The sequence below is a fragment of the Varroa destructor genome, unplaced genomic scaffold (genome assembly GCF_002443255.2).
Source record: "Varroa destructor unplaced genomic scaffold, Vdes_3.0 BEIS01000002.1, whole genome shotgun sequence".
In the NCBI taxonomy this organism is placed as follows: domain Eukaryota; kingdom Metazoa; phylum Arthropoda; class Arachnida; order Mesostigmata; family Varroidae; genus Varroa; species Varroa destructor.
Window position 1 is genome coordinate 41,215,238 of NW_019211455.1, and position 13,637 is coordinate 41,228,874.

At 39.2% G+C, this 13,637-nt stretch overlaps 2 protein-coding genes across 2 annotated transcripts; one reads left to right on the top strand and one right to left on the bottom strand.

The window, feature by feature from the left end:
* Positions 1–49: 49 nt before the first annotated feature.
* On the top strand, positions 50–10,194 carry pea (ATP-dependent RNA helicase pea). Its single transcript, XM_022790058.2, has 17 exons — positions 50–546; positions 1,287–1,437; positions 1,679–1,836; positions 2,002–2,524; positions 3,325–3,545; positions 3,816–4,101; positions 4,330–4,453; positions 4,737–4,916; positions 5,242–5,339; positions 5,752–5,986; positions 6,222–6,361; positions 6,724–6,897; positions 7,208–7,734; positions 7,959–8,231; positions 8,626–8,809; positions 9,062–9,160; positions 9,436–10,194. Exons 1-17 carry the CDS (start codon positions 416–418, stop codon positions 9,607–9,609), a joined length of 3,678 nt encoding a protein of 1,225 aa, XP_022645793.1. The 5' UTR covers positions 50–415; the 3' UTR covers positions 9,610–10,194.
* Positions 10,195–10,634: 440 nt separating this feature from the next.
* Ufm1 (Ubiquitin-fold modifier 1) lies at positions 10,635–12,611 on the bottom strand. Its single transcript, XM_022790063.2, has 2 exons — positions 12,301–12,611; positions 10,635–10,857 (listed from the first exon to the last, which is right to left on the bottom strand). Exons 1-2 carry the CDS (start codon positions 12,421–12,423, stop codon positions 10,708–10,710), a joined length of 273 nt encoding a protein of 90 aa, XP_022645798.1. The 5' UTR covers positions 12,424–12,611; the 3' UTR covers positions 10,635–10,707.
* Positions 12,612–13,637: the final 1,026 nt, after the last annotated feature.

Here is a 13,637-nt window from a genome sequence, read left to right on the forward strand (position 1 = left end):
AATTACAGGCTCAAGTGGTTTCGTGTTTGGATTTACAAACACACCAACTTCGATGAGTCGCTATTGCTACAAATTCTACCAATTTGTTAGATATACATTCGAACTTGTTCACTATCGGGGTTTCATTTCACAACGACAATTAAAGGACCGCTGTGCTTGGACATCGATAGACAATAAGCTAATTTATTTAGTGGACTAAATTCTGGGTTGACTGTAGGGTCACAAAAAGGATGAAAAAACAGTCAGGCTAGTCTGGATGGTGTAGGCGTAATTTAAGTGTGCGCATTTTGTGAACAGTGAAGACAAGCGGCAACCACATAAAAAATGTTTCCCATTATGAAATAATTTTCTTATACTGTATATATTTTTATATATCAGTTCATAGGGTGACAGTTACTGTAGCGTGTTTAAAAGAATGGAAGAACTTAGAAAGCTCGAGCATCTTTCCCTCGTGTCAAAAATTTGCACGGAATTAGACAATCATCTGGGGTTAGCCGATAAAGATCTGGCAGAGTTCATCATTCACTTGGCAGAAAAACACGAAGGGTAAGTCTATGAAAGTTGAACTAATTATTTATCCTTCGGCGATTTCGCAAATTGTTGTTGATCCAGCTGTGTTGGTCTATGCGCCAAAGAGCGCTATTTGTTCGTGCCTTATACTATAATGTCGTAGGTTGTAGTGAAACAAAAGTTCATGCTAAATTGACTTTGGATTATACTCAGTATATGTTACGCCATCGCATGATGCAACAGGAGACAAGCGGTTCTCTTAGGATTTGCCAAATATCAAAACATCTTAATTAAACTACTTTCCAGTTTTGTCGCCTCAATTACTAGGATGAATAAAAGAGAAATACCCTCAATCGGAGTGGAAAGTTCCTCAGTCGTGAAATCATAGCTTTAAACTATAGTCAAATATACTCTTTTCGTCGATCGGTATGTGGGTGGTTAACGTTGTGAACTGTTTGTATTACAAATAGCGGCCAAAAATAGCAATCTTTTTTCCAGCGCAATTAATTAATATAGGCATTTTGGAGTGGGGTGCCAAATAAATAGTCATCAGCAGCGTCAACGTTTTTTGCTAATGAACTCGCAGTAAAATTGGGCGGATCGATGCTCATTCTGTTCACGAATCTTTTCTCTGTCCCCCACGATGTAGTACTTCGTTTCTCATTTACGTTACTTAGCTAATGGTTCTCCTTGACATATATGCTATTTTGACTATTCAATAACATGTTTCACACCTTAACTCCTTAATTCGATTCCTATTATGTTATGAACCGCAGGTACAAGGACTTCCGTAGAGTCCTCTGTGAAAATGGTGGTGGCGATTTTCCCGAGTCATTTACACAGAATCTTCATCGTATAATTACTCGAATGAAGGAAGCGTCAAAAAACGATGGCTTCGAAGCTGTAGCAACTGTATTTGATGATGAGGTATATATGCTGACTAATAGACCATTAGAGTGTTTGCGCGTTACAAAATACAAGGACTGTTCAGGTCCGAATTCTCCTATAGATCGAGAAGGTTGGCATACTAAAATCACTAGCATGGCATCTTACCTGTGCTCAGCGTGTGTGTGTACAGCGGAAAGCTCTAAGACATACACAGCATAAATTGAAAAACGCTGATTTGGATCTGGCTAACCTATTCTTCTATTGCAAACGCCGTTCGCAGGACAAGCGCAAGAAATATCCAGGATTGTCGATTCCAAATAATATTAGATCTCGAACATTCGAGGAAAACGATTCAAACGATTTAAAAATCGCTCAAGACGCCCTAGCCGAACTCGAGGCCTTGGCGCCGTCAGAAGAAATTAAAATCGAGCAGAAAGGGTACGTATGCAAGCTAATAGCGTTTGTAAGCACAGTTTTATATTGTAAAAAATATACTCATATAAAGCATGTACGTTATTCCTATTGAACATAATATTATCAATATTAATACTTTTGTCAATTTCTCTAATTGAAAATACTAATTCTGTTTTCTTCTTACTATAGGTTCCGTTCTAAATCTCGGCCGTCGGAAGGGCGCAAAAAGCGATCTCGGTCACGGAATGAATCCCGTGATCGTAAACGAGGCAGATCTCGATCGTCTGACCGGAAGCACGATGAAAAGCGATCCAGAGATGATTCATCCCGAGAGATACGTCGGCATCGCAGCCGCTCTCGGGATAAGGGGCGTTCGAGAGGACGCTCTCGGGAGCGATCTAGAGACCGTCGAATAAAGCGGTCTAGGGAACGTCGACGATCTCGAGAGAACAAACGGGAATCGTCGCATTCTAGGGAACGTCCATCAGGAAGTGGACCCCCAAACAGGCGACCTATGTTGGATGAAAAACCAGTACCAAATAAAATATACAATGGAAAAGTAGCGTCTATAATGAAATTTGGCTGTTTCGTATCGCTAGATGGAGTTCGGGGCAAGTGTGAAGGATTGGTGCATATTTCGCAGCTCCGAAAGGAGGGTCGAGTTACTGAGGTTACTGAAGTCGTACAGCGAGGCCAGCCTGTAAAAGTTAAGGTGCGAGACATCAACGTTACGAAATATTCCTAATGTATTGATATCGTCTAGATGCTATAATGATTTTCTTTGTTTTTTATCTTAATTATTGTTATGGCTACATATAGTTCTTCTTGCCGTAAGGATTGATCTAGTACATTTTGTATCAATAAATTAAACGGGCTTATAGAAGTTTCTTCTCAAAGAGATTGTATCTAAAATTTGAAGGAAGATCGCTCTTAGGCACCGTAGTTGCATATTACTTAAGGTTCATTTGTATAGAACCTTGTTGTATAGAACGAGAAGTTGAAAAATAATGATTAAAAAATGATAAAGCTGTACAACCCTTAAACGGGCTTTTCTTGCCAAACTAAACCATTCCGCTTTACAAAATGGGTTACAGCTATCTGTTAGAAAGCGTTTCAAATACGGTATTGAATGTTCCAGTAAGATCATCGTGTGCTTCGTAACATTTAATGCCGAAATACGGCAGCTGATATATCACAATCATAAGATGATTACTTCATCTAATGCAGGCAAGCTTAATTTACGCAGCTATTTTCCGTGGGTTACCTGGTCACAATCTTTCGAGGTCGATATTAGAAATTAGATGCTACCAAATGCAAAATCGATTAAATATAGCTACTAGTTCCTATTTGTTCAAATGTCTATTTTAATATTGCTCTTGGCGAGTGGCAGTTAACTCTGCCTGGTGAAGCAAAAGGCTTGTTTGCAACTTTTGGAATAGAGCAGTTTCTTTCACAAACAACTTAGTCAGCCTAATTGTCTTGCTATTCTGGTTTTACTTTGTGCGATTTTAGGTTCTGTCAGTGACCGGTAGTAAAACGGCGCTATCAATGAAAGACGTTGATCAAGCAACCGGAGAAGATCTAAACCCCGTAGACGACCGGGTAATTAGGGTTGTGGAGGATACTGCGGATGCAGACAGCAGCTGTCCTGGTCCAAGTAGCCGGGGCTTCGAAGGCTTCGGACGTCTGGAGGACGTCGATCAGGATGTCGACAACAAGCGGAAGTTCAACAAGTTAGTTGAACTCATTTCAACAACGCTGAAAATGACTTCATTGTAGACAGTTGACGAAGTAACATTTGAACAGTACAATGTGGTGGATAAATCTAACGTGGTGTAGATATACAACTTGTTAACTATTGGTGTGAATGTCGTTGCTATATACCTTTAATTAGTCAAAGTTTAAGACATTTTTCAACCGGTTTGTTTTAACGTATTCATAAACGTCTCTGAAGAGAGCAGCGATGACCGAACTCTTGTGGTACGTTATTTAATACCCTGTAGAATTTCATCGCCCGAACGCTGGGAGTTGCAACAGATGCTAGCGGCAAACTGCATCGATAAATCTCAATTACCTGATTTCGATGAGGTAACGGGCTTGCTACCGAAAGATGATTCCGATGGGGAGGACATTGAGATCGAATTGGTCGAAGAAGAGCCAGCTTTTTTGGCGGGACACGGGAGGCAATCGCTCCATGATCTCGATCCTGTACGCATTGTGAAAAATCCCGATGGATCGCTGGCGCAAGCTGCCATGATGCAAACGGCTTTGGCTAAAGAACGTCGTGAGGTAAGTACTAACATTATACTAAAACAAGAAAACAAAGCGCAACCTGTACTCACATTGGTACTCATATTTTCTTCTCCAATTTCCACTGTGAAGTCATCAATTAAGTAGTCAATGGAATGAAAACATAAATAACAACTAGGTTATTTTTTGTAGGAGTATATTAAATTATTGAATGACTGCTACTCCATAGATCTCGTTGACGGCCTTTTTCTCTTGTGCATTCTCCAGCTAAAGCAACAGGCCCGCGAAGCTGAAATGGAAGCTGCGCCTGAAAACGTTAAGCGACAATGGATAGACCCAATGCCTGAGATTGAGGGTGGTCAAAGAACACTTCCAAGTGCTGCTAGAGCAGGTAAATTATTGGCAGGCTTGAGATTTTCAAAAGCGACCATGCGATTTATGGTAGTTTTTCTAGAATTAATTAAAGTCGATGACATCTATTTAGTTTTTACTTAATTAATACTCAAGTGGCCAAATTTCGGGTCAGTCACATACGAAGCTACTTGAACATACTCATGGTTGAATTCGAATCCTAAAGTGTAGTTCATCCTAAAGGCTGATTAGGTGTCTCGTGTAACGTGATCGTAATTACGATGCTTTTAAATCTCTCTTTTACATCATGTTGTCCTTGACAGCCCCGGCCGGTTCGCAGGACCTTCCCGAATGGAAGAAAGCTGTTACTGCTGGAGGTAAAGCCACATTCGGAAAGCGAACAAACATGAGTATTTTGGAACAGCGTCAGTCACTGCCAATCTACAAACTCAAGGATGAACTCATTAAGGCCGTCTCCGATAACCAAATACTTATTGTTATTGGTATGTGAACTAAACATATGTACGCTTTGGTGGGAAAATCGATGAATCTTGTCAGAGAGCTAGCAAGGTTCAAGTTATGCCCAACAGTAAAAAATAGTGAGCCTAAAACATGGATATTTAGCATAAAACCTTGTAAAATGTTATGGTAGTAGGAGCTGCGAATTGTCCTACCAGGTATATTCATGTCTATTAGAAGTGACTGAGGGATGTCTTAATGGCGATATGTTGATGTATTTCTCATCACACGTCTTTCAACAAGCGTACCTGTGTATTAGATGTCTAGGAATTGGTTAACGATTCAACTTACTGCATGTCTATGTGTCAGGTGAAACCGGTTCGGGAAAGACGACCCAAATTACGCAATATTTAGCCGAAGCGGGATTTACTGCTCGCGGGAAAATTGGATGCACCCAACCACGTCGAGTGAGTATACCCAATACTAGTTGAGCTGGATTTTATACTGGCTGCTATCTTATTGTGGCTGTTCATCCTTAAAATGTTTGTTCTAGTACAATAGTTTTTTAAAAACTCTTGGCGAAAAAAACTGCAGTTTTTTAATGGGTAGTCACAACAATAGGCGCGAAAATGGGTCCTTTTGCTTCGACGTCATCACTTAAACGGTCAAAAGATAAAAACATGCATTGAATCCTTCTTTACGTCTGAAAAAGGTGTGATTGGAAATTCATTTTGACACCCTTACCGAATAGTTCGTAAATAAACCAAATGCACAATTGCAAATGAAAATTTTAGAATTTTATGTACACGTATGTTACACACGCATATATTGAACGTATGTGGATTAATTACCTGTCATCGTTGTTCATATTGCAAATAGGTGGCTGCCATGTCAGTAGCAAAACGTGTATCAGAAGAGTTCGGTTGCCGCCTCGGACAAGAGGTGGGTTATACGATCCGCTTTGAGGACTGTACCTCACCGGAAACCTTAGTGAAGTACATGACAGATGGTATGTTATTGCGTGAATGCCTCATCGACAACGATCTAAGCCAATATTCGTTGCTTATGCTTGACGAAGCTCATGAACGGACTATTCATACGGACGTGCTGTTTGGTGAGTTGGCTAAGTAGTTCTGGATAATCCTCTTCTGACACACGGAGGTATTTTTTACTTTGTTTGCTCTTTGTAGCGATTAGTAGAATAGGCTATAAATGTGATGTTTCTTTTCTATATCGAAACTCTCTTATATAGTTGTAATACGTAAGGCAAATCCGTAACTCTATTGGAGAAGCAGTCTATATACGATGAAATATTAGCTTGTGTAAGCAATCCTTAACTCTCTATATAGGTTTACTCAAAGGAGCGATACAGAGACGCCCTGAGCTGAAGCTGATTGTCACGTCGGCCACTCTAGACGCTGTGAAATTTTCGTCGTATTTCTTTGAGGCGCCTATTTTCACCATCCCCGGACGGACCTTCCCTGTCGAGGTAATTCATGACAGCTCGAACGAAAGCAAAAAAGGATGAATTGGACGAAATGATAAATACCGATACAGTAGGCACTTCGCATAAAAAAGAATATTTTGGTAGCGGAAATATTATTAATATATTTCTTTATTTATTTACACCTTTCGTATAGTATATGCAGGAATTAAATCGTATCATAGAGTAGGTAATCTACAACACTGTTTGGTATTAATTTCTCTTCATAGCATGCGGACGAGCAATTTGCATCCATTAGTTCATATTACAATGATTTTTTCATGTAAATACAATATGTTCGAATTTATATAGAAAGTGCTAAAAGTTTTCGCTGTTTTAATATGTTTGCTGTCTTTGAGTATATATAGGTGTTGTATACAAAGGAGCCAGAAACAGATTATCTGGATGCATCGTTAATTACAGTGATGCAGATTCATCTGACAGAACCTCCCGGAGATATCCTTGTATTCCTGACTGGTCAAGAAGAAATCGATACAGCCTGCGAAATTCTTTATGAGCGTATGAAGGCCCTTGGACCTCAGGTTTCTTAATTCTTCAGTAAAGAAAATCTTGCTACAACCTTGTTGGTTCATAACCAAGCATTCTTATATATACAATTTAGCTAGCAAGTGAAAAATAAAAACTGGTATAATTCAAACAAGCTGGCTACAAGTTGACGACATAACAACAAATTTGATGACATAACAAGCATCCGATATTTCGTATGCCTACGCAGGTTCAAAACTCATATCTTATCTCATCACTTTTAACATAAAGAACGGCATTGTCCTTCACTACTTTCAATGTACCTATTATAGAACATTTCTTAGATTCTTTTCTATAAACCCTCAGGTCCCCGAACTCATCATCCTGCCCGTGTACTCGGCGCTGCCATCTGAAATGCAGACTCGAATTTTCGAGCCTGCCCCTGCTGGCTCGCGTAAAGTCATTATCGCCACAAATATTGCTGAGACATCGCTAACCATCGATGGTATCTATTATGTGGTGGACCCCGGTTTTGTTAAACAGAACGTTTATAATCCGAAGACTGGTATGGACTCGCTTGTCGTGACGCCCATATCTCAAGCTCAAGCAAAACAGCGGGCAGGCCGCGCAGGCCGCACGGGACCAGGCAAATGCTATCGACTCTATACGGAGCGCGCCTATCGGGACGAAATGCTAACCACTCCAGTACCTGAAATTCAGCGAATGGATTTGGCCATTACGGTGTTGCAACTAAAGGCAATGGGCATCAACGATCTCCTGTCGTTTGACTTTATGGATGCCCCGCCACCTGAGGCGTTGATTATGGCGCTTGAACAACTTCACTCGCTTGGAGCCTTAGACGATGAAGGCTTGCTCACGAGACTTGGACGAAGGTAAATGAAACGCTATGCTATGTGCTTTTTCGTTCAATTGCATGCTATATTATAGGTAAAACCTCGCTCATTATATATAAATGCGTACAGAAAATAAAGTCTGACTTTAATTCAGTATGTAAAATTTGGGTTTTAAAAAGTATTATTATAATTATTTTATTGAAACACTAATCGAGTCTAATAGGCAATATGTTCTTATTGTTTTTATGCTTCTACCATTCTAGAATGGCTGAGTTCCCTCTGAGCCCGCAGCTGGGTAAACTTTTGATTATGTCAGTACATTTGGCATGTTCAGACGAGATTCTGACCATTGTCTCAATGCTGTCCGTGCAAAACGTATTCTACCGACCAAAAGACAAGCAAAATATGGCTGACCAGAAGAAAGCCAAATTCAATCAGGCCGAAGGTGATCACCTCACACTGCTAGCAGTGTACAACTCATGGAAGAATTCGAAGTTCAGCTCGGCCTGGTGCTATGATAACTTTGTACAGATGAGGTACGGTCCCTCACGTCGCCAAGTACTGGTTAAACTAGATAGCTTTCCACTTATATGTTATCGACTAATCGATGCAGCTATTTTGAGACAGTATATTTTATTTTCCGTTTTTTTCTTCTAAGAACGAACCGAAAGCAGTAAGTTATTCCTGTATTCTTGTCCGAATCATCAAATTCTTATTACTGTAGATGCCCGCGGGATGGAGTAGAACTTAAAACCAGAGAGTCTCTGCTCCACATGCAAATTGATGTAGTTTTATACTTGTAAGTTGTTAATAAAGTAAATAATTGTATTTAACTGTACTTTATTTAGTGCAAGAAAACATCTCCAAGCTCACACTGTTCTGTGCAAAGATTTTAGTGATTTTTTCATTTACCTGTTTTTCCGACACTAGAACCCTTAAACGAGCCCAGGACGTCCGTAAACAGCTGTTGGGTATCATGGATCGACATAAGTTAGATGTTGTTTCCTGTGACAAAAATATTGCTCGAGTACAGAGGGCTATTTGTTCAGGCTTTTTCCGAAACGCTGCCAAAAAAGATCCGCAGGAAGGATACAGAACGCTCGTTGACGGACAGGTTGGTAGATGTGTTGTTTACTAACTATGTGCACTAAGGGTTGACTGGAAGTAGAAAACGCACTACTGAAGTAGATTTAAAGCAACGAATTCGAAACCAGGTCATAAGATATAAAAACATAATTAACGAACTAATAAGAATTAACAGAATCGATTTCTTTTACGGATAACGGTTTCTTGTTAGTACGAAAAGTTTAACGAGCGTTCATTTGGTAAACAATTATTAAGGGCTCTCATTATGTTGCTCGTTCAGGTCGTGTACATACATCCAAGCAGCGCTTTGTTCAACCGACAGCCCGAGTGGGTTGTGTATCATGAAGTGGTCCTCACTGCCAAGGAGTACATGCGGGAGGTAGGTTCAGGTTTGAAGTATATTAGTTTTACCTCTTTTTTTAATACCACGTTGTGTACGAATTAACAACAGATCTTTCTGAACCTTTAGACAGCCTCCACGCAAGCGGTGAACGCCGGAACGTTGTTCGGGCGTACCCAATTTTGTTCTAATCTGCTTCTGCTTTATTAATATAATTATTTACTTCTCACATATACACATTGGAGTGAACATATGCACGCCCAAGCCACACAGGTATTCATCAAATTCTACGACATTCTTGTCAACTTCTGCAGGTAACAACTATTGATCCGAAATGGCTCGTCGAGTTTGCTAGCTCCTTCTTCCGGTTTGCCGACCCAACAAAGCTGTCGAAACACAAAAAGAACCTCCGCCTCGAGCCGCTTTATAACAAATACGAAGAGCCAAACGCTTGGAGGATCTCGCGAACTCGCAGGAGGCGCAACTAATCTCTTGGTCGCCAGTGGTTCGCTTAGGAATCAATCACACGCGTGAATACACAAAAATAAGAGTAAAGAGATGTGTATTTGTGGGTAAGATTATAGGCATACAAGATTGTCGATTACACCACAGAGCAGTTCGATCCAGTGCACTATACTTGTTTGTATACATCCTAGCATTTTTCATTGTGATGTCGAGTTTATTTTAATGTAAATGATGAAGGTTCCTTTGAAGATGCATATCGTAAATGCATGTAAACGGTTTTTTCGATAACAATACTACTTGCCACATAAGCTAAATTAAGTAAGAATTGATGGAGGTGACCTATAATCGAATTGTTGTGATAGATCATTGTGACCCTCTTTGGTTAGGTGATCGCTGAGCCTGTAAATAAACGACTGAATAAAGTTAATTTCTAGTTTTTTTGCGTAAGGATAACTTAACTGTTTAGAGAATATTTATTGCCTCGACTCAGGCAGATGGAAGTAGATAAAGGTGCAGTCATTCGTGCCGCGCTCTACCAATTGAGTGTCGACCTTGTATGTGACGTGTAAATATAGAAGTGAAATTATAATTAAAAGATCATGGCCAAATTGTGGAGTCTTCATTGTTAAATATTTGTTGAATTTTAAGACATTTCGGGTACAGATTTTTAAATTTGAAGATTGATTAGTATCTAAATATGTTCCTCTATAGGTATTCGCTGGGCAGGCGGTTTGAGTGATTCGATGGGGAAGAGACCTTTGAGGAGGCATGGAAAAAAACATAGCATTATCAAAACGAGTTGGTTACACGCAAGAATTATTTTCTTATTTTTATCATTATTGCACACAATAATTTCTAAATATCAAAACCATTTCAAATCACCATTCCACTATCTAACCCTTATCTTAAATTGCGTTTCTGCCATATATGTACATTTACAACCGGCCCAACAGCTAACTACTTGACGACATCAAATCTCCTCGGTCTTTCTCCTTCAACTCAAATGAACGAGTCATTTTAAGCACTGAACTAACAAATAAAGAGCATATAAAAACAACATCTTCTAAACGTTTATTTTAAGCACCAAGAAAATAATTTTTTTCAATTGAAATTTATATTCTTCAAATAAATTGCAATCTCCGCGAGCCCACTCGGTCTCTGGGGATAAGCCGAAGCTCTGAGCCGTGTTTGAGAAATACGTCCCCGGCAGTGTTCGCGGGGTTGATGCCTATACCGTCATCGGTGATAATCGCTGATGTTGCAGGAGGAACCTGAAAAAGGGAAACGGATTAAAGTAAAATTGATTGAGTATATATAAACTTACTGACTGATTCTCACTTCGTGTCCTGATGAGGGCCAGTCGTATGAAGCAATACTTCGCTAAGATAATAGCAGCGGACATTAAATTTGTAACATTCATTAGATTGACGCTCTAATGAGAAACGAATTGGGAGAATTTTAGTTTCAGTAAGGTACGTTTCAATTTGAGATGACGTAGGGTAAAAATGAAGATTGACATTTTAATCGGTGCTTGACGCACGCCGTCAATAGCTCGAATGCGTTTCGACTCACGATGTCATTGTTTGAGTACTGTTCGATCCCGTTTCTGGTTTGTTGTAAAAAGGTTATTTGCCTTTGTGTCTTTGTTTGTTTCTATTGTTTACATATGCGAATATCCGTACAAATGCGAATTCAAATTGGTGGGATAACACATGCTCTATATAACGCAACAAGCAATTATCAACGTACCGTCATTTCAAAAAAATAAGGAAAATTGAGAGCCATTAGTAACATTCAAACAAACGTCTTAATTATGAAATAGCAATAAATGAGAGAGACGCAGAGAGATTAATATTAATTAGGTTGTATCAATACCTAATTGATCGACATAAATCGACGTTGAACATAAGTACAAAAGATTTGAGCAGCCTTACAATCATGTCAGAAAAGTTTATGATATAATTTCAATTTACTATATACGATTTTTTTTTTTTTTTTTTAGAATATCCTTGGATTTCTGTTACTGTATAATTTTTTTTTCTGTAGGCCTATCCAGAAAGAATTCTGTAAGCACATTATAGTAATGTTATAACATATACGACTAGTAATTGCAGTTCCTAAAATTGTTCGAATATACCTTAATTCATAGCAGGGTTAGACATCTGAATGCAATTTAACAAAAAATGTAATTTTCAATCGTCTAACAATCGATCGATAGTATTGGCTAAGGTGTTGACTATATTGATTATTGAATAGACCTAAGATTCTGGACTAGGTTGTATTACTAATGAATTTGTTACTTTTGTTAATTACATTAATTTTAGCGGAAGTTACACACCATCTACAAATATGTCACAGAAGTTATCAGAAACATACTATATTATAGAAATGATAATTTCGTTTACAGATTCCTCTCGGGGTTGTCGAACGATTGAAAGACATCTCTCCACTCTAGCCTGACTAAATACTATCGAATTAAATGTAATTTGGCAAATTTCAGTATGGTCTGTTTCCCACGGACATCTGTCGACATGTAAACCAAAACAGCTTAAAAGTCCTTTCTAGACGTCACTTCTGTTGCACACCTATGTACATGCAAAATTTCACTATCGTTACATGCATATCCGTTAGTATCGACTGATATTGGGTATTATGCGATATGATTTATAGCGAGTGGCCTTCTCTGCTTCTCATGCAATAGGCCTATACTTTACTTTGAATTCTTCCGCTGCGAACTTCAACACTGCTGTAAACGGCGTCTGTGTCGGGACACTAAGCACTTTAAACGGTAGTTTTGGATCCGATGTGAGCGTAATTTTAAATGAAACCTTAGACATTTTATTGGCCCTTGGACGAGACTCTTCTCGCTCTGTGGATATTGCTACGACTGATAGGCCAAGCGAATTCGAGAACTCGATATAGAACAGATGGTCGCTTAAGTATTCAGCGCCGAGTAGCCAATAGCAACAGTGTGATCGTATGGTGTGCCAGCACTTGTGGCCACTCCGACAGAGAAACCCAGACAGACGTTAAAACCCAGGTGGATAGCAGATGATGGAAAAATGATACAGTTAACGGCGGGTAAGGGGCATAAAGGCGGTCTGGGGCTGTGGACCAGTTTTTGATCGGAATGATCTTAAGGAAATGTGCTTATTCTACTTGACGTAGCTAATTACTGTTTGGTTATTTTTACCAAATACAATAGTTTTAGGTTCAATTTTTAGCTTAATGAAGGGTCCCGACTGAAGGTCTGAGCACCTAAAATAAGTATCACTGCATACCGAAATATTTCATGCTTGCTGGTGATGTCGTGCTTCATTAAACAACATGCTCACTAATTAGCTGTTGTCGAGTCACGTTTGGTTCAGTGGAATCGGTTTTATGTCAATACGCTGACTTTGTCGCTCTGTTGATACGGATCACGCGCAACACAGACGCCTAACTATATCCGAGGTGCTAAAATGACATTTGCTGTGTACGCATTAACATACTTTAATGAATTGCGGTATTATATTAGTCTAACATTGCTTCGGAAGCCTCTTCCAGTAGCACGAAACAAAGTATATCGACTTCCGGTTATGAACTTAGTCCACCCTACGTGCCCTATTTGCTTCAGACTACTTAATATCATACCGTATTTAATCTAATGTATATTCGAAAGAGAATGGTACTATTCGGTTGGAAACGTTTCCGCGCATTTTTTACTCAATGGAAAACACCATATTTTTGAACAAAATGCGGAAGTCTTCAGATAAGCGCATGACGTAATCTAAAGTGCGTATTTTATAAACAAGCTATAGCATTTTACGTAGGCCTTCTAATAGAATAAACATTTTCATTTCTCTGTAAAAACATATTACGATTGCAACCGTTGAATCAGGTAATTTAGTTTAACTTAAGTAACAAAGATGCAATGTAGTGCAGCGTTGAGAAATGGGCTACATAAATGCTAAATCTATTAGAGTAAAGATTACGTACTGCAAGAGAGTCTTAGGATAAAATACCGCGTCAGTTCCAGACGCAAAAACCGAAACGTTTATTTGGCTCCAAA

Excerpts from the sequence above, each read along its gene's own strand:
- Ufm1 (XM_022790063.2), bottom strand. The coding sequence starts at position 12,423 with ATGTCTAAGGTTTCATTTAAAATTACGCTCACATCGGATCCAAAACTA. Across the intron at positions 10,858-12,300 it reads TCGCAGCGGAAGAATTCAAA|GTTCCTCCTGCAACATCAGC; the intron begins GTAAAGTATAGG and ends TCCCTTTTTCAG.
- pea (XM_022790058.2), top strand. The coding sequence starts at position 416 with ATGGAAGAACTTAGAAAGCTCGAGCATCTTTCCCTCGTGTCAAAAATT. Across the intron at positions 4,917-5,241 it reads CCAAATACTTATTGTTATTG|GTGAAACCGGTTCGGGAAAG; the intron begins GTATGTGAACTA and ends TCTATGTGTCAG. Across the intron at positions 6,362-6,723 it reads GACGGACCTTCCCTGTCGAG|GTGTTGTATACAAAGGAGCC; the intron begins GTAATTCATGAC and ends GAGTATATATAG.